Here is a 25,086-nt window from a genome sequence, read left to right as displayed (position 1 = left end):
AGGCTCGGGTGGTGTCTTTTGCATTTGGCTACAAGACGGCAAGGCTGTTGTAGCCAAGAAAGCTTAGCCAGGTTCAAACGATGAGCCACAAGATGAAAGATCTGAGAGCTAGGACTGTCCAGAGAAGGGGCTTAACGGGGACGTGGAGGACCTGGACGGTCAGAGGTCCTGCTCTGTGCCGTGGCGGTCAGGTGGAAGCTGGAGAGCCCAGGTTCTGCTGCCGTCTAAGCCACCCATCCCCTCTTCTTCCTGTCCCTTCTAGGCCGTAGTTCTACCTTCTGAGGTGTGGTGGCATTCTGAATGAGACTGGTCAGTTTTCCTTAAATGATTATTTTTTTCTCCTTGATGCTAGTGGGCGTTCTCTGCCTTGTGCGAGTGGTTGTGGGGATGTAGAATGAGACTCGACTCGACAGGCAGAGGGAGGAAGGTGGTACTGGGACTCCCAAACTCGGGAACTGGCTGGGTCACACCGAGGACATCTAGTCTCTCTGGAGTCCTGGCCCTGTTCTTAACTGGTCTTTACTTGAACTAGAGGCTGTAGGTCGGGTCATGGCACTGGGAGGAGGTTAGGTGACTTCTTAGGGCTGAGAGAGGAAGGAACAGAGGATAGAGGTGGCACTCTGGCTGTGCCTCTGTGTCCCAGCCCTCCCCTCACTCTGCACAGTCTTTGCCTCTGGGGTGCTCAGTCAGGCTGAGCTGAGTTGGGGTTCTAGGTGCTGCAGCCTTGGTTCCCCTTTCGGTCTCTGCTTTGGGCCTTGGCATCGTCCAAGGAGATGTCATAAGTCAGGCTGATGTAGGAGCTAAGGGCCTCCCGGAGTCCCTCACTGAGGGGGGACTCCTCCCCTGTGGCAGATGCTTCAGAGAACAAGAGAGAGCTGTGGAGAGGGGGAAAGAGTTGCATCAGGGAGCCTCACCCTCCTCCATGCACCTACCACATGGTTCCCTGTTCTCAAAACCTGCTGAAAAACTCACAGTGGTTCCCTGTTCCTAGTCAGATCAAACTCCCCTTCACTTCACTCTCTGTTGTACCCCATCTTGTCTGACCTTCCATCCTGGCCACCTCGGTGCCCAGGCAAGCCCCATATCCATGCCCACTTTGGCCTCCCTGCTAGTCCCCGCAGCAGACCTGCTGAGCCTGGGCTGGCCTGAGTTCAGTCAACGCTTATTGGCTCCCAGGTGTCCCTGAAGGTGACAAGCCCATTCTGGGTTCCCAGGGGTGGGTCCTTCTAAGTCTCCTTTGTTCTGCCTTCATGTTCCAGGGGCTTCTCACCTGTCCAGCTCTTTCCAATTGAGTGGTGTCCTCTGCACAGTCACAGGTAGAGGTATGGACTTGCCAGGGGGTGGGCCGGCCCTCCGCAGGGCACAGGGCTCCTTGAGTAGGCAGCAGATGTCATCCGCCAGCTCTGAGGAAGAGACCTAGACCCTTGACATGGCTGGCCCCAGCCCTGCCTTCCTCCCCAACAACTCCACCCTCACCCTGACAGCTTTCCACACTTGGCAGGTGGGAGCATGAGCCCCAGGCTATTAATCTGGAAGCTGACATGCAGTCAAAGGTCATTCTGGGCTAGGTTTCGGGAGACTTAATTTACCGTGTGATTTCGGGTAAGTTGATGGACCTCTTTGAGCCCCAGTTTCTGGTTAGAAAAGCGCTTTGGAAAGAAGAAAGCTAAGGGATGATCAGTCTCTACTTGTTCTGTCAGTGTCTGCTGCATGGAATGACTGTCCTGAAATCCCCCGATCAGTTTTCCCAGTAGCAGTCTTTCCTCTCTGCTTCTCTGACTCTCTGCTGTAGTGGCTGCAGTGCCTGTTACAGAACAGGCACCAGAAAATGCTGAGAATCAACTGAATTCCACAATAGCAACAGCTCTGGGCCTTGTTCCTGTGGAGAGAACTGTGCCAGCCATTGGGGACTTTGACTCAGAACCACAGTTGTGGGTGAGGCACTGGCCTGCACTAACACGGGACACCTCCGTGGCTCTGTTGGCACGAGATGAACTTGGGGCTTCCGGGCTGTGTTTCTTGGCACAGGGACTGGCATGGAGAGAGGGGAGGTCCCTCTTCTGCCTAGATATTCTCCAGCAGGCAAACTATCTTCCCCACAGACCCACATCCCAGTCTGCTCTCATGGAGGTAGGGGATGGCCATACCAGAGTAATGGTCCACCAGGGCCTGGAGTGAGGGGAAGGTGAGGCGTGGTGAGATGTACAGCCAGCCATTGTCAAGGCGTTGGATCTTGTAGTGTCTGATCCGGTCCCAGGATGCAGGGCGGCTGAGGCGGACCGACAGGGAGTAACAGCCTGAGAAGGAAAGGGTCCGGGGTGGGATTAAGGCCATGCTGGGACCAAGCCCAGCCCAGGATGGGAGAAGGAAGACATGAAATGGCCACAGAGAGTGAGCACTGGGCCCAAACGAGGGAAGGGGGAAGGGAGGGACAGAGATTTGCTCTCTTGCTTATAAATGACAACACACTTATCATAGCTAGGGCTCTCGTGAGGAGGAAACAAGGTCATGCACACAGGGCTCAGAACAGGGCCTGCCACAGTTTAAGTGAGCATTAAGTGTTGGCTGTTACTATAAAGACTCAAGTGGGCAGAAGTGTTAGGATGTGAAAATGTGTCAGTAGATGTCAGCAGGGATGTGGAGAAAGGAATTCTTACCCTGCTGGTGGAAAGATAAATTGTATAAGCCACTTTGGAAACAGTTGGCATTAACTAGTCGAGTTGAACATGCTCATACCTCACAACCCAGCCGTTCCATCCCAGCATGATGCCTTGCAAATACATGAACAAAAGTATTCACAGCAGCATTGTTCGGAAAAGCCCAAAAACTGCAAACAGCCCATATGGACTCGAGAGAATGGTAGATTCTAGAATGTAACACTATTCAGCAGTAAAAGTTAATAACCACTACACACATAAGCATAGATAAATGTTTAAAATAAGGAGCAGAAAACAGCAAGTCACAGAAGCATACATTCAGTATGATTCTATTTAAATAAAGTTCAGAGGCAGCCAAGACTACTGCATAGGGATGCATGTATGGCAAAACTATGAAGAAGGGACTTCCCTGGTGGCACAATGGTTAAGAATCTGCCTTCCAATGCGGGGGAAGCGGGTTCAGTCCCTGGTCAGGGAACTAGATCCCACATGCATGCCACAACTAAGAGTTTGCATGCCACAGCTAAGGAGCACATGTGCCGCAACTAAAAGGAACTGGTGAGCTGCAACTAAGGAGCCCACCTGCCGCAACTAAGGAACCCACCTGCCGCAACTAAGACCTGGCACAACCAGGAAAAGAAAAAACCATGAAGAAAAGTAACTGATTAACACAGTGAAGCAGGCAAAGGGCTTCAAAGGGACTGTTGCACAATTTCTTAAGCTGGTAAGTGGGCATATGGATGTTGGTTTTATTATTAGTCTTTTTTTTTTTTGGCTGTGCCACATGGCATTTGGGATCTTAGTTCCCCAACCAGGGATCAAACCCACACTCCCTGCAGTGAAAGCACAGAGTCTTAACCACTTGGACTGCCAGGGAAGTCCCTGTTATTAGTCTTAAACCTATACATGAATATTATATTCACTGATGCAAGTGACAGAATTTTTCCAGTTTTTAGTTGTTTCTTTTTTTTGGCCGAGCTGCGTGGCTTGTGGGATCTCAGTTCCCAGACCAGGATTGAACCCGGACCTCGGTAGTGAAAGCCCAGAATCCTAACCACTAGGCCACCAGGGAACTCCCTGTTTTAGTTTTTAAAATCAACTTTATTGAGGTATAATTTATATAAAATAAAATGCATATGTTTAAAGTGTACAGTTTGATAGGTTTCAACAAAAATTTTAATTTAAAAAAAGGATAACTGGGGGCTTCTCTGGTGGCGCAGTGGTTGAGAGTCCGCCTGCCGATGCAGGGGACGCGGGTTCGTGCCCCGGTCCGGGAGGATCCCACATGCCACGGAGCGGCTGGGCCCGTGGGCCATGGCCGCTGAGCCTGCGCGTCCGGAGCCTGTGCTCCGCAGCGGGAGAGGCCACAAGAGTGAGAGGCCCGCTTACCGCAAAAAAAAAAAAAAAAAAAAAAAGGATAACTGGCTAGAAGAGGAAAAGCACATGGTTGAAAATGAATAGAGAGAAAAGACTATATAAAATCATAACTATATAACTATATAAAATCAGGCCTCCAGCAGTAGTTTTCAGCAGATGAGGTTGCATACGAGTGCTCTTTATAACTGTAAAGTGGGATTCATTTCTTAACACTTCATCAAAGCCAAATGGGAAGAGGGTGCTTAGTGGAATAACAGTAATAACCTATTATTACTATCTAATTACTTAAAGCTATCTGTAGCTTTCATTTATTGAGTGCTTACTATGCACTTTTTATATGGACTATCTCGTCTAATTCTCATAACCACCCTGTGAGGTAGGTACAGTTATCCCCAGTTTACAGATGAGAACACTGGCACAGAGAACCTGGAGGAAGAGCCAGTGACCCTGTCACTTAACCTTTCCCTGTGGAATGCCAACAAAATGCAGGAGTGACTTTCCCAAACCACAGGCAGTGCTCAGTTTTAGGAAGCTTTTACTTTGAGGAAGTGGTCTAAATACTCCGTTAAAAGGCAGAGATTTTCAAACTGTATTTTAAAAAGCAAGACCCAACTACATGATAAACACACTTTGAATATTAAAACACAGGCGAAAAGTAAAAAGTATGTATCATGCACACATTAATCTTAGGAAAACTGGAGTGATAATATCAGAAAAGTAGAACTCAAGACCAAGGGTATTACCAGAGATAAGAGGATATCCTGAATTTGTATGCACCCAGTTACAGAGTTTCAAAATATAGAGCAAAGCCAACAGTATTAACAGAAAAAATAGATGTCCATAATTATAATTGGAGATTTCAACACTCCTCTCTTAGTACTTGATAGGATAGAAAATCAACAGGCATATAGAAGAGTTGAACAATGCAGTCAGCCCATTTGACTTAATTAACAAACCTTGGGCCCAACAAGAGCACATGGAATATTCAAGGCAGACTATAGACTGGGCCGTAAAAACAGAAATGTAGGATTGAAATAATTAAAGGTATGTTTTCTGACCACACAGAATTATGAATTAATAACAGAAAGACATATGGAAAATCCCCAGATGCTTGGAAATAACCCAGGGATCAAAGAAGAAATCATAAGCAAAATTAGAAAATATTTTTAACTAAATAAATAAATTTGTGAGCTCAGCTAAATCAGGACTTAAAGGTGTATTTTTAGCTTTAAATCTTACACTTGAAGAAAAGAAGGCATAAAATAAAGTTTCTACTTTAAAAAGCTAGAAAAAGAATAAATTTAAGGGGAAGGAAATAAAAATAAATAGAAGACAATGGAGAAAAATCAAATGCTGATTCGTTGAAAAGGTTGATAAAACTGATAAAGCTCAAACCAGACTGTTGAAAGAAAAAGAGAAACACCACACACACACTACCGACATCAGGAGTGAAGAGGGGACATTGCTATAGATCTACACACATTAAAAGGATAAGGGCGTACTGTGAACAACTTTATGCCAATAAACTCTACAACTTAGATGAAATGGACAAATTCCTTAAAAGACACAAATTACCAAAACTGACACAAGAAATAGAAAATTTGAATAGACCCATATCTATTGCAGAAATTGAATTCATAATTTTAAAACTTCCTAAAAAAAAAAAAAAAAACTTCCTGGAAAGATAACTCTGGGTCCAGATGGCTTCACTAGTGAGTTCTAGCAAACATTTAAAGAAGAAATAACATCAATTTTATACAAACTCTTTAAGAAAATAGAGAAGATAACATTTCCCCACCCATTTTATGAGGCCAGCAATTAACTTGCTAAGAAAAACAGACAAAAACATTATGAGAAAACTATAGACCAATATACCTCATATATGTAGACACAAAAAATCTTTTAACACACTGTTAGCAAATTGAATCCAGCAATGTATAAAAAAGATAATACATTATAACTAAATTGGCTTTATCCCAGGAATACAAGTTGATTTAAAAATTGAACGTCAGTGTTAACTCACTAAATTAGTAGAATAGAGGAGAAAAAGCATGATCACCTGCAGAAATGTAGAAAAATTTGACAACATTCAACACGCATCATGATTTTTAAAAAACGAAGAAAAAGAAAACTACAAATAGAGGGTGTAATAATTTCCTATTGCTGCTATAACAAATTACCATATATATAGTGGTTTAAAACAACAAAAATGTGTTATCTTACAATTCTGGGGGTCATAAATCTAAAACAGATTTCACTAAACTAAAATCAAGGTATCAGCAGGCCTGTACTTCTTCTGCAGGCTCTAGAGGAATGTCTGTTTCTTTGCCTCTTCAGTTTCTAGAAGCCCCCAGCATTCCTTAGCTCATGGCCCCTTACTCCATCTTCAAAGCCAGCAGCATAGCATCTTCCAATCTCTCAAACTCTTACCCTCTTGCCTCCATCTTATAAAGACCCTTGTGATTTCATTGGGCTCATCTGGATAATCCACGATAAACTTCGTATCTCAAAATCCTTCATCATGTCTACAAACTCTCTTTTGCAATGTAAGGTAAGTCATATTCACATGTTTCAGGGATTAGGACCTGGACATCGTCTGGGGGGGCTAGTCTGCCTACCACAGAAGGGTACTTCCTCTTAACCTGACATAGAGCATCTGTGAAAAATCTATAAGTAACATCATACTTAATGGGAAAGACTGAATTTTTCCTTCTAAGAACAAAGCAAGAATGTTCTTACCACTTTACTTGTTATACTAGAGGTCCAGTGCAGTAAGGCAAGGGAAAAAAAAAGGTATATGAATTGGAAAATAAGTAGTTAAACTATATTTATAGATAACGTGTGATCATAGATGTAGAAAATCCTAAGGAACCTACAAAAAAGCGATGAGAACTAATAAGTGAATTTAGCAAGGCTACAGGATACAAAGTCAATATACTTTGAGAAGGATGGAGTAAGGTCCTTGCTTCCTTTTCGTTGTTTTCTACCTGACTCTGGAGACCCCTTGACTCTGTACCTTTAAGAAGAATCTCTTCTGGAGCTGTGCTGTGACCCTGAAAAAGCTCTGTGGTTGGGAAAGGGATACATATCTGAAACTAGGCCCTGGAAGCCAACCAACCCGCTGAACTAAGTGACCAAGTCCCTCTTTGGGGCCTGGTTCTCCAGCCACCCCACCCTGGCCACTGTCATCACAGTTACTAGAACCAGGAGGGAGCCTCACAGCTACACTGAGGATCTGACTGGTAGACTCAGAGATAATAAGCAAGCTCTGGCAAGCCCATGTGGGGTTGTCTACCCTGCTGTGGGGACAGGTCACCTACCAAGGCCACCTCTGACTGCCCTGTGTGCCTGCTATCCTGCTGTTCCTTCTCACTGCTGCTCAGCCAGCCCCAGATATCTATGGCTGGCTCCCAGTTCCAGGACGTCTTTTTTTTTTTTCTTTTCGGTATGCGGGCCTCTCACTGTTGTGGCCTCTCCCGTTGCAGAGCACAGGCTCCGGACGCGTAGGCTCAGCTCAGCGGCCATGGCTCACGGGCCCAGCCGCTCCGCGGCATGTGGGATCTTCCCGGACCGGGGCACGAACCCGTGTCCCCTGCATCGGCAGGCAGACTCTCAACCACTGCGCCACCAGGGAAGCCCTCCAGGACGTCTTTTAAACTCGGACTCCCTGGTTTCATATCTCACCCAGAGTCACACACTATAACACCCCTACATCCTATAACCCTACCTGTGTCTCTAAGACACATTAGTTGACCTCTCAGATCTGTTTCTTCCTTTCTAAAGGGGAATAATAATTGTCCTCGCCTCAATAGATTGCCACAGAGATCCAGGTGGTAAAGTAGGTGAAGCAAATAGCAGTGTCTGGCGCATAGCAAGCATCCAGTGCCCCTTCTCAGTTCTCTGGTTCTTTATTCACACTGTTCCCTTTATATGGAACACTCTTCCACCTGCGTAACCGCCAGCCTTCCTTTTACAACTCAGTTCCTACTCAGGCAACTCCTCTCCAGAACACCTTCTCTGCCTGGTAGAAACCCCAGCTCTAGGCTTGCCCAGACACAAGTGCTAGCACCAAAGGTCCTATTCTCCCATCGTCTGTCCCTCAACACTACCCCACCCCACCATATAACCAACTGTGAGCCTCACAAGGGATCGTCCTAATTTATCTGCCCACCATCTTCCCATCTCAGAAAACAGCAACGCAATCCATTCATTACTAAGCTCCTAACCCCGGCATCATCCCTGGCAGCTTCCATTCTCCATCACCTCCCATCCAGCCCCACAGAAAACCCTACTGGCTACATTCAGAACATATCCGGAATCTAACCACTTCTTATTAGCCTGCAACAACTTCCCATGTGGCTCCCCACTTCCGCCTCATCCCCTGCCAAATCCTCTCTTTGCAACGTAGAGGGATCAGATCATGTCACTCCCCTGCTTAGAACCCTCCCTGTCAACACTTAAAATAAATCTGAAGCTCTCACCCTGGAAAGGCCTTGCATGACCTGACTTCCGGTGACCTTGGATCTGCTCCAGGCACACCTGCCTCCTGCTGAGGATGCACCTGTCGTTTACTCTGTTCCTTTGAACTGTTGCTTTATTGTTTCTTTGTGGCACTTGCCATGATCAGTTGCTCAATTACTGTTTGTTCACTATGCACGTTGCCAACTAGATTGTGGGCAGGGATTTTGCTGTTTTTTTAACCTCTTTATTGGTGCTTTTTATATTGTTGAATCCCCAGCACTTAGAACAGCGGCTGGCACAGAGTCACCATGCAATATTTATTTGTTGAATGAATTACTGAGTCTCTGTGATAAACACTGGACACGGCCATGATACAAGCAGACTTGAGGAGTCCTTGCCACCATATGCACTCCTACCGCTGTGAGCACAGATGGTGTTGGGGGTCAGTCTACCCTACCCCAGCTCTTCATCCTCTCTCCTCCCCTCAACGTACATACATGCACTCATTTACTCATCCATTTATACAGTAAACATCTGTTGAACACTTACTACAAGCTGGCACTGCACTAGCCCCAGACACAGGTAATCAGATCTTCATACTCTGGGGAAAGAAATACTGTCCCTCAGCACATCCCTCAGCCAGAGTTTTCCTTTATGGTCCTCATCTCAAATATTTAGTTCCCCTGCTGTTAGACCACATACCCTGACTTTGTTTTAAGAAATAAGTTTATTGCAGCTACAGAAGAGGTCTTTTCAGGATGCTGTGGGAGTTGAGAGCAAAGAGTGACAAATAACCTGGGGAAATGGCATTGCAGTGGGTCGAGAAGGATCAGTGTGAGTTGGCCAAGTGGAGGACTGGAGGAGAGGGCTTTCCAGGCCCTGAGGGAGGCTCATGTGCAGGATGGAGCAGTGGAAAGAACAAGGTGTGTTCATTCAAGGAGTGTTCTGGTGGGCAGTGGGCCAGAGGCAGGCTGTGGGAAGGAATGGTAGGAGCTAAGCCTGGGTGCAGGGCCTGGAGGGAGACCCACTGGGAAAAAGGCAAGCAAAGTATGAGGTCCCGGATTCCAGAAAGCTCCAGCAGGCTTAGCCAGTGTCACACCCTGGCCTGCAGTGACCTAAGGAGCCATGTTCTCCCAGGTGTTCTGATGATGATGCCGGGAGGAGGGGAGGGGTCCACAGTGGTGTGAGGGAGCACGTTAAAACCTGTTTGGGGGACGTAGGTCTAGCAGGACCCTCTGAACTTCTTCTGAGACCTCTAAGAAGCTGATAGCCTCGAGAATGCTGCACCTTGGACCCTTGACTGTCTGAAGCCTGAGGGCAGGAATCACAACTTATCAGGCCTGACTCGGAGGAGATGCTTTTAAGTGCTTCTCGGCTGACAGAATCACAGAGGTGAGTCCCTCAGGGGCAGGAAGCGTGTCTTGCTCATCAGTCTCCCTTGCAATGCTCAACACAGCACGGACACATAGTAGGACAGTAGGAAGGCAAGAGGGTGACGCTCTAGGGGTCTGGCGCTGGCGCTAACCTCTGGAGCAGTCCTGGGACCTCCACAAACTCGTTGTGCCCCTTCTCACACCAAGGTTTTCGGCCTGACTTGGGCCCTGCCATGGCTCCCCCCAGGCCTAGAACACAACCAGGTATGCCAGAGGGACTCTGGGGAAGATGGGGGGTCTTCCCCTCCCCCTCCAGACTCTTGAGTAGTGTTCTTGGGAGCTCAGTGGCCCCAGGCCTTCCGCCTTGGTCCACCCACAGGCTCAAAGCCCCTACAGAATTCCCTTCCCACAGGTACGTCTCGATCTTGGGCCAAAGAAGAGCTGATCCTGATATCACTCACTCACTTGGTCAACAGTTAATTACCATTATATATGACAAGATGCATTATGTAAACATGAAAAACATTGTCTCTCATTACTTAATTTTGGGTTCCCTAGACTGGAACTGTGTTTTCAAACTTAAAAGCACATGAGAACCATCCGGAGAGCTTGTGAAGGAAGCAGATTTCTGACCTCTGTACCCCGCAGTCTGATTGGGCAGGTCTGCGGCGGGGCCTAAGAGTGCATCAGCAAGACGGTCCCCTGACAATTCCTGTACACTCAAGTCTGAGAACCACCATCCTGTGGCGTCACTCAGGCCCGTACAGATTTAGTGTCAAACTTTTTTTGACCACAAACCACATATGAAATTTTACAGTGACCCAGAACACACTTAAAATTATCGAAAACAAAAAGTTTGGTGAAGCAATATTTTCCCCAACCCCAGTGATGCATCTTAATGTTTTCAGCTATATTTCACTTTCAACGCTCCCTGGTCCAGATCCACTAAACCAATGGGTTTCAACCTTGGCTACACATCAGAATCACCTGGGGGGCTCTTGTAGCTTCCAGGGCCCAGGCCACACCCCTGACCAATTAAATCAGAAACTCTGGGGGTGGGGTGCAGCCATCAGTAATTTATAAATCTCCCCCAGATGATTCCAACACACAGCCAAGGTCTAGATCAGTGGTTCTTAAAGCTGGACCAGTTCTTTGTTTTAACAAACCCTCCAGGTGTTCTGATGCCCACCCAGGTTTGAGACCCACTGGTCTATAACCACTGAACCAAACTGATTTCTTGGCCCACAAATGGGTTGTAACCTGCAGCTTAACAGACACTCTCCAAAAGGAAGCCCAGGATGAGAGATTAGAAATTAGTACTTGGAAATTGCCTTTCCTGCAGAATTGGCAAATTCTTCCTTTTTCGATAATGAGAGCTGCATTCTGATCTATCCCTTTTTGGTGTTGCTATGGGAACCTCAGAGTCAAATCTAACCTTAATCCCAGCAATTTTGCGGATCCTTAAACATCCTATGGATTCTTTACACCTTGAACTTATGCAGTGCCATGTATCAATTATGTCTCAATAAAACTGCAAGGAAAAAAAAAAAGATCCCATGGATTCTTATCTGCTTTCTCCTTTATTTCTCCACCAGTTCCTCTTGTATATGTGCCTTCTTAGAAAAGGGGCTCAGAGAGGCAATAAGTTTCGGTCACTATGCTCTTGGGGTTGAACCAGGCCAGAGAAGGGGTGTGGGAGGGGCAGCTGAGCACGGAGCACTTCCTGTGGCTTCTCACACTCACTGGGGCCCGGTCTACAGTGCCCCCGCCCCCAACAGCACCGCTATGGTTTCCTGTTTGTAGCTGTTGCACTTGAGCCAGCCCCCCACCCTGGCCTGCCTATGGGTGTATGTGAGAGATGCTGGCGCTGCCTGGAAAATAGTAGGAGGGGCTGGGGAGAGGTCAACCCAGGGGGCTCCCAAAGGAAGGGAAGGAGAGGCAAAGACACGCACTGGAAGGGGCCCCAGGAGGGAGACTGAGTAGAGAGCAAAGGACCCTGATGACGCATCAAAGTGAGTTCAGTTAAGGGAAGCACAGGCAGCCCGTCCTCACTCCTGAACAGCTTCTCCCTAGTCTGCCCCTGTGCTTGTAATGCTACCATTACTGTCACAGGTGGGCCTCTCTTGGGTGTCTGAAGTGCGATGAACCTCAGCGGGGTTTGAATCCCAGCTCTGCACTTATTAGCTGTGTCTCCCCAGGCAAATCATTTCTCTTCCCCCAAATCTCCAGTTCCTCATCTGTAAAATGGGGACATTGGAAGTACAATCCCCACAGGGTTGTTTGAAGGCATTTACAGAGCCTAACATAAACGAGGGCACTGCCACTCCTTCAACGTCCCTCTCTGTCCCTGCTGTAAGGGACTCAGGGCAGCTCAGAGAGAAGCAGGGGCATCAGAGACAGACTCGACTTCGTGTTTTGTTTGCACCTGGGGTGGGAGAAGTCCCATATTAACCTGCAGTGTGACATGTCCCTATCCCTCTGTGGGCCTCTGTTTCCCCATCTGCACAGCACAGAAAGGAAGATCATGAGGTGACTCCTAGTGGGTTTTCTGGCTCCGACTGGCTGGTGACCCAAAGCACAGAGACCTTGTCAAGAGATCAGGGTCATGCTGTGTCTTGGGGAGGGAGAAATCATTGCTGGTCAAGGCAGAGAAGTCCTGTGACTATACTCGGTTACGAGTCCTGGTTGCTAAGTGTTGGCCGAGCTGGATCCCTCCCGTGGGCAATTCACACCACTTTTAGAAATGCAGGTTATTGCCCCATTGTTGTTGTTGTTTTTTTTTTTTTTTTTGCAGTACGCGGGCCTCTCACTGTTGTGCCCTCTCCCGTTGCGGAGCACAGGCTCCGGACGCACAGACTCAGCGGCCATGGCTCACGGGCCCAGCCGCTCCGCGGCATGTGGGATCTTCCCGGACCGAGGCACGAACCCGTATCCCCTGCATCGGCAGGCGGACTCTCAACCACTGCGCCACCAGGGAAGCCCTGCCCCATTGTTGATAGGCTCTCACGGCAGCAACATGTGGTCAGTCATCCAGACTGCCCGACTCCAAGGCCAGGTCTCCAGCCCTCCACATGTGGCCTCCTACCTCTACCCCCAAGTCACATCACACCTGGCTCTCGGCATGAAAGGGAAAAGCCCATGGCAGGCTGAGCTTACCCACCTCTCCTGGTCTGGCTCTCCCGGATGAGGAAGGCCCCTCCTGGGTTTCCAGGCAGCAGCAGAAGTTCCTCAGCTTTCTCCCGGCTCAGGCCCTCATATAACCACCTGGGGGTGGGGAGATGAGCAGAGAGAGGGTCGGGGGTCAGCCTGGGGGTGGGTGGCCCAAGACTCTACTGGAACCTCTCTTCCCTCTGTGGGCCTCAGACTTCCAAACGTCCCATGAAGAGCTGGCCTCAGGTCTCTCAGGGCCCCCAGCTTTGTCCTTGTCCTCCGAGGCCCCTGGAGCCAGGACCATCTCATGGGGTCAGCCCCAGCCTTTTCTAACTGAAGAGCTCATTCCCAAGTGGCCAGGGTCTGGGGGCAGGTGAGGTGATCCCAGACCCTCTCCTCTCACTGCCCAGTTCCCCCAGCACCCCTACACCATCCACTCACCTGTCTAAGCCTTCACCTCTCCAAGAATTGCCTCTCTCTTTTTTTTTAATTTTAGTAAATATTTTATTTCAACAGTTTAAAGTTTAACTTTGTAGCCAAAAGGTATGCAGGTGAACATTTACTCATTATCACTGAAATCTAACTTCCACTGTAGCTTATTTGTGAGTAGAAAGTTTGGAACTAGAATGTTCAAGACATTCTAAAATTTTGGAAAAAATCACGTAGCCCATCAACAGCCACACGTGCCTCTTCCAATGCTGGGATTGTTGATAACTCTGAGCCCACACCTTCCTTTTCTCTCTTCACTTAATCCCTCACCTATGTGCGTCCATGAAGGACTTCACTGCAGTGAGAAGTTCAAGGAGTCGTGCAGGAATGTTTTGGTTTACAGTCCATCAGCTTCTTACTGTCCCCAGAGTCATGTCCGGGGGTCCCAGGCAAAGCCTCCAGAAGCCAATTTGATGGAAATGGTTGCCTCCCTGTCATTTTGTGAAATGCCAGAGTCAGGGTTGAGTTGATTCCAAGTAAATAACGTAGAGAAGCTGTGATTCTCTGGGGGCCAGCAGCAAACTGAGCCTAGTTTTATAGTAAATAAAATACATCATTCATACGATTTATGAAAATCGAGGCTATAAATGAAGTGCAGGCAAGGAAAGGGGACTCTTGGAGGTAGTCGGTGTTTCCTCTGTTTAAACTTCACGCCAGGCTGTGGAGGCAAACCCCTGCCCCGCAGGCCCAGACCACTGGGAGACGCGAGCTGATTCTATGATGTGTCCACATGTCTCGGGATCCTATGTTGCTTCAGAGCCAGACACACCACGAGCTTCAGAGAGGAAGGCCATCCAGTGTGGGAGCCGTGCTTCTCCTCAGAACTGCAGCGTGGCTGTCACAGCACACAGTGACATGTCCCCCGCTCCAGGTTATTCACTGCCTTTCTCTCTCGACACAGAATTTGCTCTGGAGTCAGTCTGTCACTTAACTCTGGGCAAGGGATGGCTCACACTTTTTGAGACCCTGCGTCCCCGAGTCCAGCCCTCCTGAGGAAGCGCCTCTTGGAAGGGCAGCCCGAGGAGGCTCTCTGGGGACATTTACGCAGGCTGTCCCCACCTCCTGCAAGTCCCTTCCAGCATTCTCCACCACCAGGTTCCCGGCCACCCTCCAAAGCCCAGGTGCCAGGCCCTCTCCTCTGGGCTCCCATGTCTCACAGGCTGACCTAAGAGTCAGTCGTCAGCTCCTCTGGAGGGCAGGGTCTGGGCCTGACTTTCCCCTGACCCCAGCTTTGCTCAGCATAAGACTGGGCGTGAAGAACTACACTTGTGGGAGGAGAAAGCAGGAAGCTCCCCAGAGGCAGGGCCTGGGGTGTGAACTCACCCATGGGAGATTTTGGCCACGTGGATGCTGGGGCAGATGTACTCTCTGCCTGAGATGTCCGACAGCACCGTCCACCAGTCTCCATCCCTGGAGAGAGAAGGGCGAGGGGACCCCTCTCAGAAGGGCCAAGGCCCTGGGCACCGCTCATTTGGGATTCACAAGGACCCTCCAGGTTAGGTCCTGTGGCCACCCATCCCACCTGAGTTTCCCAGGTTTCCTTGCACCAGCCAGTCTGGGTACCTCCTGGGCAGTGAATGGCCTGATTCAGGGCCCCCCTGCAAGGCCCTGCGCACCCACTGCTTTTCCCTACAGGTGTGTCAAGCTGCCTAAAATCCCACCATTACGGTGCTGTGTGAGCTCAGCACAGAAGTCCATGCTCTTTTCCCCTGGAAGGGGCCCCTCCTCCCACTAATGCATCTTCGGGGATCGGGGGAAGGGAGAGAGCACCCCACCCCGTGCCCTCAGGGGGACTTACTCAGAGATGATGGTCAATGGCTCCCCCAGTCTCAGAGACAGCTCTGCCTGCTCGCCTACTGGGAAACTGCCCAAGGCCACAGCTTTGGCCTTGCTCCTCTCTGGATGGAGGGACAGAGATGGTCACCCTCTGGCCAGACATGAGCTCCAGTGGAGGCTGGGCTCCCACCATCAATCCTCCCACGGGCACCCTAGGGCGGCATGTCTGCCGGGATCCTGGGATGGCAACCTGGAATCTGATGCTTTTCCATAGGGCTCTGCAGAGCCCTGGGGGTGCCCAGACATCTCTTGGGGGCCCCTCGGGGAAAGGACTGGTGTGGCAAGAGGAGTGGGGCTCCTGGCTACAATCCCATTTTTATACAGATCATCACAGGAGATTCTGATAAAGGAATTCAGCAAGCTTGAAGCCGACAGCTCTAAGCAGGTATCAGCCTGGATCTCTGAGCTCAGCTTCTGAAAGGCACCGATGAGGTGGCCACCAGATGGACTCGCTCTGAGGGGCTGGGAGGTGGCCATGGGAGGGGGAGGGCTCCCGGAGGGGCCCAGGAAATCACTGACCTGGACGGGCTTTGTAACTCTGGAGTGCCGTGCACGTGGGCAGAGTGGCTCTCCCGTGACCTCTGTCCAGAGCGACAGGCGTAGTCTGTGCTGCCCCCTCAGAAGAGGTGCAGCCCCAGGGCCCACTGGGACAGGCGTGGCCCAGAGCAGACGCCCAGCAGCAATGTGTGTCTCAGTCAAGTGTCCTGGCCACACACCTGCCACCTCTTCCTGAGCGCCTGCTCTGGGCCAGGGCCTGACGGGTGCTGTACGTGTCACCTCCACTCAGCCCCACTGCACAGCAAGGCAACCGAGGCTGCACGGGGCAGTCTGCCAGGGAGGGCGGGCACAGCTCCTATGCCACGTCACCCCGTCCCTGTCCTCCCACGGGCCCAGGGTCGGGGGACCGGGCTGGACAGCAGCAGCACGTCTCTGAAAGGCCCAGACTCCCCAGGAGGCTGGCGTTCAGAGAGGGAGTCACAGAGACAGGACACCAAGCCGCCGCACCCCACCCTCAGGACTGGTCCTGAGCACGTGGTGGCCTTGAGGCCCAATTCTGAGGTTGGACAGCAGGCGGCAAGCGGCTCCCTGAGCACAGGATGCTCATCCCCTCGTCCCCAGCTCTGGGACCAGCCTGCCCCGACCACCTAGACCTCCTGATGCCTGTCCAGGCCTACTTGTCCTGAAAACACACGGGCTGCAGGGCGCCCTTCACCCACCCCCCAGCGCCCTCCCTTCTCTTCCTCCTACCCCATCTCGGTAGGGGTCTCTGCGTTAGGCTATGAGAAGCAGTGAGGTCAGCAAGAAAGGTTTATACGCCTCACAGATGCTCCTCAGAGGCTGAGAGGCCTCTGTGAGGCCCTCTAGACAGAGCTGGGGCCCCAGGAAGTGAGGGAGGGAGAGCAGAGGACAGACAAGGACCCAGGGGACGGGTGGGGCAGACACAGAGCTGGACGCTATGCGGGCTGAGGGCCTCTGGGACATGGGCAGAATGAGACTGTGATTCTGGAAATGGACAAGTTCCTACATGTCCTCCCAGACACACATGGAGACCCCCGTGGTGACCCCAGACAGGAGCTCCTCAGAACGTAGGGCCTGGCCATCCCTCGGTGCAGGGAAATGCCTGCCTGATGCCCGAATACACGGTACAAGTAAGTCTGGGGAGGGTGTCCTCTGACAAGAACAGAGCCAGGTGGCCAGAAGGGCCCCTCCCCCTCCTGGAAGCCCTGGCCTTGCACCCCAGGAGCCACTGAGCTGCACATGCTGTCCCCCTGATGGGTCCCCTCCGGCGGCTGAGTCACCTTCATCCTTCACTCCTTGGATGAAACGTCTCTTCCCTGATGAGCCCCTCAGCACACACGCTTGGTCAGAGTCCCTTAAAACACTGTCATCAAAATCTAACACAGTTGTAATTGATTATTGGTTTAGCACCTGTCTCTGAGGTTTGACTGTCCCTGAACACAGGGACTGTGTCTGTCTTGTCCACTACTGTGTCCCCCGGTCCTGGCACAAGGCCTGGCATGGGGTAGAACCTTCGTAGATTTTGGATGGATGCAAGGCTGATGGACAAAGGAGTTGCCCAGAATCCATGCTCCTGCTGGGACCAGGGGTAGAAGTACTGAGAGAAGCCCATTCGTCCCCTGGAGACCCTGACAGAGAGGGGAACACAGTGCCCCTCAGTTCCCACAGGCAAGGAGGGCCCCAGGACACCTGCCGGGGGGTCACCCCCTCAGCATCCTGGGCATGACTCAGAGCAGCCTCGGGGCCGCTGCCTGTGGCTAGATTCAGAGGAAATGAGGTGGGGGTCTGTGTGGTTTCCAGATCTCTTCCTGCAGGGCCTGCTGGGCCCCAGGCTGTCGGTGCACACTGTGTGGCTAGAAGGAGGCAACTGCCTCCCCAGCAGGAGTCTACAGGGTCCAGGGTGCCGATCGATGACCAAGGGGGCTAGGGGAGGCTGCTGTTAAAGAGAGGAGCAGGATATTGGGGCTTTCCTGGCCGTCCAGTAGTTAAGACTCCACGCTTCCAACACGGGGCTGCGGGTTCGATCCTGGGTCGGGGAACTAAGATCCCACGTGCTGTGCAGCACGGCCAAAAAGAAAAAAAATTAATAAAAAATAAGAGTATTTAAGAAAAAGAAAGGTGGATATTGGGGATGGGGGCTGAGGAGCAGAAAGGAAGCCCCAGCCATTGCAGAGGACTTTTCAGTTTTGGGGAGAGCCTGCCAAACACAGATATCCAGTGTGGCTCTGCAGTCTTCTACTTCTGTTAACTGTGTGTCTGTGTCCTTCCTCCTAGAAGTGCTGCTTGGTTTAGAGTAATCTTGTTATCTCTGATGGCTGATTTTATGCGGCAACATGGCTAGCCCACAGTACCCAGATATTTGGTCAAACACCAGTCTAGATGTTGTTGTGACACTATTTTTGAGACGAGATTAACATTTAAATCAGTAGACTTTGAATAAAGCAGATTACCCTTCACAATGTGAGTGGGCCTTATCCAGTCAGTTGAAGATTTTAAGAGAAAAAGGCTGAGGTCCTTTGAGGAAGGGAGAATCCTGCCTCCAGACTCCACTGTGGAATTCTGCAGCATCAACTCTTCCCTGGGTCTCCAGCCCTCTGGCCTGCCCTGCAGACTTCAGACTGGCCACCCCACAGCTGCGTGAGCCAATTTCTTAAAATAAATTCTCTCTTACACACGCGCACACACACATTCTACTGGTTCTGTCTCTCTGGGGAACCCTGACAAATGCATTATCGAAACTAAATCAGAATGTGATTTGAGAAAGGATTTGTGGGCTGTTTCAGGGAACAAGAAACAAACTGGGGCTGTAGCTCTGACATCAAAGTACTAGATATTGCAGGATACTTTGTCTAATCGTCCTAAAAACTGGCATTTTTTAGTCAGGACTGCCTCAGAAAACCACAATTACAGGTTCAGCCCATGCGTTGCATGAACTCATTTTTTCCAATCATCATAGCTCTATTTTGCTTCAAGTATTTCACAGCACCTCTCAGGATAAGAGCATTTCTGCCCAGTAGGACTTTCTGCGATAATGGAAATCTTCTATAATTGTATTGCCCAGTAAGGTAGCCACTAGCTTCAAACGGCTGGAGAGCACTTAAAATATGGCTGGTGTTACTGAGGAGCTGAATATTTAATTTAATTTTAATTAACTTCAGTTTAAACTGAAATAGCTACATAAGGCTAGTGGCTATCGTAATGGACGGTGCAGCTTTGGAGAGCTATGGATGTGGGTTGGTCTTAGGGTTGCAGCTCAGGCTCTGGATAAACTGGTTTAGGAGGAGGGAAGCCATGGGAGATGCCTGGGGGACCATCACACGCTCCTGGTTAGTTCTGATCACTCTCACGTTTTCTAGTTTATCTGGTTTAATGTTCTGACCACTAATATGTAAGCTTCCTAAGAGCAGGGACCCCGGCTGTGTGGTTCATGGGGAGGGCCTGGTATACAGCAGGTCCTCATTGATACTTGAGGCTGGAGTGGCAGCTCAGGAAGGGCCTGGCTGCCCCGGGGCCCTCGGCCTACCTGCTTGCATGGGCTCAGGCCCCTGGCCTTGCACACAGGGGCTCAGGCTTGGGCTTGGAAGGGCTTTCCCCCTGCTGGGCTGACTTCCCATCGTTCCTCAGCAGAACACTCAGAAGTGCATCACCAAGAGAAATCTGAAAGAGATGCTGTGATGGGGACAGAGCCATGGCTCCCAGCCTGGTGCCCAGACACCCTCCCTCCCCCAGCTCAGCCCTGCTGACCTCCTTGCTGACACAAGCAAATGAGATCCCTCCCATCAGGACCAGGTTCCAGCCCCTCCACCAGACGGTTAAGGCTTTCTGCAAACCGGACCCCGTTTTCTTTGCCTCCCATCTCTGCTACACTGTAGCCGTGCTCCATTCTTTGTTCCTGGGCCTTTGCGTGTGTGAAGCCCCCTCCCATTACTGGAAGACCCTTTTTCCACTTCGGGCCTGTCTGGATCCCACCCTTCTCCAGGAAGTTTTCCCCGAATCCCCCAGCCCTAGCTGATCACTCCTATGTCTACTCAGAACCACTGCCTGACCTGGGATCACATTCTGCCACTGGGTGGCAGGGGCCAGTGACAGGATAGAGTTCACTCTAGGCACACCAGGACCCACGGCTAGGTGGGCAAGGGGAATCTGAGGGGGCTTGGGAGCTGGCTGGCATGCCTCACGCGCTAAGGTGACACTGAGCACACTGTTACTGGTGTCAAAGGGCAAAGTAAGACGCCTGGGAGACTATGTGGAGACATAGTGATGACTTGCAAGCCTTTACAGGATTGGTTGTCGAACCACTGCCCTCTCTTTGCCTCCATTTCCCCATCTGAAAAATGGGGATAACGATAGCCACCGTACGGGTCTGAGAGAGAACGCACGTGAAGAGCCAGGTCAGGGCCTGCTTCTCCTTTTTCACGCTCCGAGTGGCACTTCCCCCGAGGCCATTCCCGGGGACCTTCCCTGTTCTCCCTCTCGGGGCTCCCTGTTGTGCTCTACCCAAGTTTTAACTATTCACATACTTGGGTGCTTGTTTAATGAGCCATTATTCTATAGCTTGTTGAGAACAAGGACCTCTCTGACCATTTCCTCAGCATTTTCACCCACGGAAGGCACCTGATACACATTATCTAAATGGACGAAGTGATTAGCTCTTTGGACAGGTGTCTTATCCTTAGAATAATTTAAATTCCCAGGTTTCCAGGGTAATGCCGATTTTTTCAAACACTATACGTATTAAGATGTTGTAGGGAGATGGTTTCATTCTTTCAAACGGTTTTCAGTCTCTTCGTTAGAGACAAGGCATAATTATACCAGGGACATAGCAGGGACATAGCAGGCTCCATCCTTGCCTTTGACCCTTTTCCCACACCTGGGTGAGGACCGGTGTCCGTCATGATGGTGGAGTGACTCCCATGGCCTCACGGGCCTTCCTGTCTGAGGAGCAAGGATCCGGCCCTGGAGAATGGAATAGCTGTCTGTAGTCTCGTGCCATCCACATGCGGATGACGGCATGTTTGCTCCTGCCTCCCGGGGGAGTTCCGTATTCACGGGACAGGAGAGCTCTTTAACAGAAAACAGGCCCACCATTAGGGAATGGCTCCCGGCAGCCGCTTCCTGCTCCGACTTTGGGATCCTGAAGCCTTGGCAGCCCGAGATGGCGCTGCTGCCTCCTGGGGTCTCTGCTTCCCTCAATGCCAAGGGACCCCTTCAGGCCGGGTTTTCAATAGTCCTTTCCCCTGGGGTATGGGGCACATGCTCTGTGCTTAACTATGCAGACAGGGGTCCAAAAAATCCCTGGGAGAGATCATTCCTGGGGAGCACGAGTGATTCAGACCAACCAAGCTCGAGCTGTGTGACCTCAGGCAAAGCGTGTAACTTCTCTGAGTCTCACTGGTGAATCTGGGATAATACTGACTCGAAGGGGTTGTGAGGAGAAGCTGAGGGGCCTGGCATGGAGTGTGTGCTCAGCAGAGGTTAGTCTCCTTTCCCCTGCTTCAGCAAGACAGTCACCAACCACACTGAACCCAGAGACTTCTCCCCGCTGCAGGTGGCGCCGGGGGCTGGGCCCGAGAGGCAGGAGAACCCTGCACTCAGGCCGGCAGAGCCCCCAGCACTCTGCCAGCTCCCTTCACCTGGTCCCGTCAACATCAGGAGGCCTTCTAGGGGCAAAGTGAAGACCGTGGGTGGGCAGACCTAGAAGGGGGGGATAGTACTGGCCCCAACTTTTAAGAATCTAATCATAATTGTCTAAGTATCTGAACAACTTACTACATGTTAGGTAGGCACTTTTTAGGGGACCCAGGCATGGGCGGAAGCGAAGAATTAAAGGCAGCCGCGGTCAGCACGTGGAACATTTGGTGTTTTGACCACAGTACTTGACCCTTTGAGAGGTCGGCAGGGTTCGAATGCCATTCAAAACAAGGACCGGGGCCCAGGGAGAGCAACCTCGTGCTCACTGTTCGTAGCGGGTTAGCGCACAGCTGGATCTACAATCCGCGTCTTTTGTGTTTTTCTGAAGATAATTTTCTGCAGATAATTTCTCTGTGGCGGCGTAAGTGATAAATTTGGATTGAGCTGAAAGGAGACCTCCCTCCCTTTCAACTGAGAAAGATCACCCTTTTAAGAAGAATTGTAGACTCTAGAGCTGAACGTGTCTTCAGAAGTTATAATCTAGACTCCTCTTATCCACTGACGCTCTGTCCCAACCGTAAAGCCCACTCCCAGTCTTGAGGGGACCATCCTTCCTCACAGTCCCAAGGCCGTCGGAAAACAAAAAGCAAGCATACTTACTGTTTTCCTGTCATCAGAGGCTTGGGGCAGGGGCACGGCTAAGACGCATGCTTTAGCTGAAGAGGTTAGGGCTTTGGGGGGCCCCTTCTGGAAGTCGGCCAATGTCCTTCGTCCTAGGTCACCCGGGACCCTCTCAGCCTGGGAGTCTTCAGGGAGAGGCTCTCGATATTGCTTTGGGGAGCTTGGCATCTGCCCGTGGTCAGCAGTCTGTACCCCGGGGATGGGAAAGGAGCCCCACCTCCAACTGGCTGGCCCTCCCAAGCACAGCCAGGCCAGGAAGCAGGCCCAGGGCTCTTCAAGCTCTGTCACAGGGTCCTTGGGGCTCCCAGCTCACATCTGCAGGCTCTGTGGTTCTCACAACCACCCGTTTCCTCTGACGGCATCACAGACCATCGAGGAGCCACCTTCCCCAAGTTCCGGTTTATGGGGGAGAAGCAGCTGCCTCGTCATGATCCTGGAGGGAGAGGTTTCTCTCTGACTGTGTGGCTTGGTCTGATCCAAGGAACACAGAACCAAGCTAAATGAGCAGGAGTTTCCCAAGCTTACCTGGTCTATTATAATCACCTGAGGGGCCTGTTAGTCTGATTCCTGGGATTCCCCCACATCTTCTGAATCCAAGTCACCAGAGGAGCAGCCCCAACATTTGAATCTTAAAACCCTCCAAGAGATTCCTTTGACTAGCAAGTATGGGACGCACTGCCTTGGAGTGTCCCAACCTTTAATGTGTAGAGGAATCCCCTGGGGATCTGGTTAAACAGCAGATTTTGGTTCAGTGGGGCTCAAGATTCTGCACTGCTAACAACTCCCAGGCGATACCCATGTTGCTGGTTTGGGAACCACGCTTTGTGTAGCAGGACCTGGACAGTGGTTCCGCAAGTGTGGTCCCTAGGCCAGCAGCCTCAGCATCATCTGGAAATGTGTGAGACGTGCCAGTTCTCAGGCTCCACCTCTCATCTACCCAATCAGAAACTCCATGGTAGGGGGCCAGCAACCTGTTTCCACGAGCCCTCCAGGTGATTCTGATGCACACCCTAAACTTAAGAACCACTCGGCTAGGATAAAGAATCTCCGATAGAACCCCCTTTGATTAGTATGTTTAAATCAGTCATTAAAATTTAAATTTAGGGAATTCCCTGGTGGTCTAGTAGTTAGGACTCCATGCTTCCACTGCTGAGGGCCCGGGTTCCATCCCTGGTTGGGGAACTAAGATCCCACAAGCCGTGTGGCGTGGCCAAAAAACCAAACTTTTTTTTGAATTTAAATTAATAAAAATCTCAGCTCATTAGCATCTAAATAACCACCCATTCCCTGCCTCCCCATGAGGGGCTTAGCAGTCCTGGAGACAGAGGCTTTTAACGCGAAACCGCTATTTCACAGACAATGCAGCCTTTTCTGGGGCCTTGAGCACACCTGGGCTCAGGTTCTCCCTTTCTCCCGGGAAAGGGTGGTTTGAGATTTAACTCCTGCGGCACCTGGCGTGGAGGGCTGAGGGAGCCAGAGTGGAGGTTCTAACCAGGATGTTAGGGTGGGTGACGGCCACTCAAGGATGTGGCCTGTGGCTGGGAGGGAACTGATCACAGGCCCACCCTCCTGCTCTTGCCTCCACACCACCGCGATGTCCATCTTTTCATCTGACAGGCAGACTTTTGGACTGGCCTTAAGGAGAGGCCCATGAACGAGGAAGTAGGGAATGACCATCTATGGTCTCAAAAAAATCCCACCATATCCTCTCCCGTTCCACTCAGGGAGGCACCTGAGAATTAGAGAGTTTAAAGCCTAGATCTGCTGCTCTGTTAGTTTTTTGACCATTTGTAAATTGGTTACCTCTGGGCCTGTTTTCTCATCCACAAAACTGGAAAAGGGTCTACCGTACTGGCTCAGTAGGAGGAACATTCAGGAAGGTGTAAGGGCGTGGCCTGTAGCTAATAAAATATGAAAATGCATCGATTTTGGAAGAACTGGGAACTTTTTCTAGCTAGGTGTCCTTGGCCAAATCACTTAACTTTCCTCAGCTGTTCTTTGTCTGTAAAACACACTGCCACTTTGCAGAGTTGCCATGAGAACTGGGTGAGATTTTTATTTATATGGAATTTATATGGAATTCCGGAATTTATACGAAATTTATATGAAAAAGCTTCACACAATCACCTTGTGTGGGAGCATCTACCTGGCCACTTCCTTGCCTCTCACAAAGCAGGCACCCCAACTTTTTTTTTTTTTTTGGAATATATTGAATAGGAAGAAAGGAAATGAAAATGAGAAGAGGATGAGTGTGGTAAGGACCAGCCAGTTGGGGCCCGACTCCAGGCACACAGCCAAGGTGGGAAACAGGCAACCATCCCTGCCGATGTGTAGCCAAGGCAGCTGGAGCAAGGTGGGTTCGTAGAGCAACTGTGCCCATGAGACCACCTCCAGCTCTGGAACTCTGCTTCTGCCTGTTCTGTAAGGACCTCAGCACGGTCACCTGTATCGGCCCACATGCATTTGTTTCCTGTCCTCTACCAGGATGGGCAGGGTCGAGTCATTTTACAAGCGTCTGCCACAGACACACAGCAACCTCGATGTAGTGGTAGCCGCAGCCCCTGGACTGTTCAAAACTGACCTGAGACGGCTGCCTCCTGAAATTGTCCTTGGTGGGTATGAAGACAGCCCCTTCTGGTGAACTACAGTCTGGTCTGTTGCAGGAGCCCTGGCAGGTGGCTGCAGATTACTACACGAGGGGTGGGAGGTGGCAACTGCGCAAAGAGGGCAGAGCTGAGATGCAGCCTTTCCAAGATCTCGGCTTCTCCCGCATCACCTCGCGGTCAGGCTTCTCACGGTCAGGTTTTCGGTTTGAGAGGAATATAGGCGTGTCAGATGGACTCAGGGTTCAATCTCGGCTGGCTTACTGGTATGACCTCGGGCAACTTATTTATCCTGGGTCTTGGTTTCCT

At 50.6% G+C, this 25,086-nt stretch overlaps 1 protein-coding gene across 2 annotated transcripts; it reads right to left on the bottom strand.

Moving 5' to 3' along the window:
* Positions 1-349: 349 nt before the first annotated feature.
* On the bottom strand, positions 350-25,075 carry SLA2 (Src like adaptor 2). 2 transcript variants are annotated; one of them, XM_033433666.2, is made up of 8 exons: positions 22,154-25,075; positions 19,386-19,531; positions 15,306-15,405; positions 14,831-14,917; positions 13,029-13,132; positions 2,148-2,297; positions 1,271-1,403; positions 350-875 (listed from the first exon to the last, which is right to left on the bottom strand). In XM_033433666.2, exons 2-8 carry the CDS (start codon positions 19,474-19,476, stop codon positions 710-712), a joined length of 831 nt encoding a protein of 276 aa, XP_033289557.1. In that variant the 5' UTR covers positions 19,477-19,531; positions 22,154-25,075; the 3' UTR covers positions 350-709. The 2 variants fall into 2 exon arrangements, with proteins under 2 accessions (XP_033289557.1, XP_004273025.1); XM_004272977.4 differs by having other exon boundaries at positions 19,386-19,519.
* Between the last annotated feature and the right edge of the window lie 11 nt (positions 25,076-25,086).

Source organism: Orcinus orca, chromosome 16 (assembly GCF_937001465.1).
Source record: "Orcinus orca chromosome 16, mOrcOrc1.1, whole genome shotgun sequence".
In the NCBI taxonomy this organism is placed as follows: Eukaryota; Metazoa; Chordata; class Mammalia; order Artiodactyla; family Delphinidae; genus Orcinus; species Orcinus orca.
The sequence above is the reverse complement of the archived record's forward strand: the minus strand, read 5'-3'. Positions and strand labels throughout refer to the sequence as shown.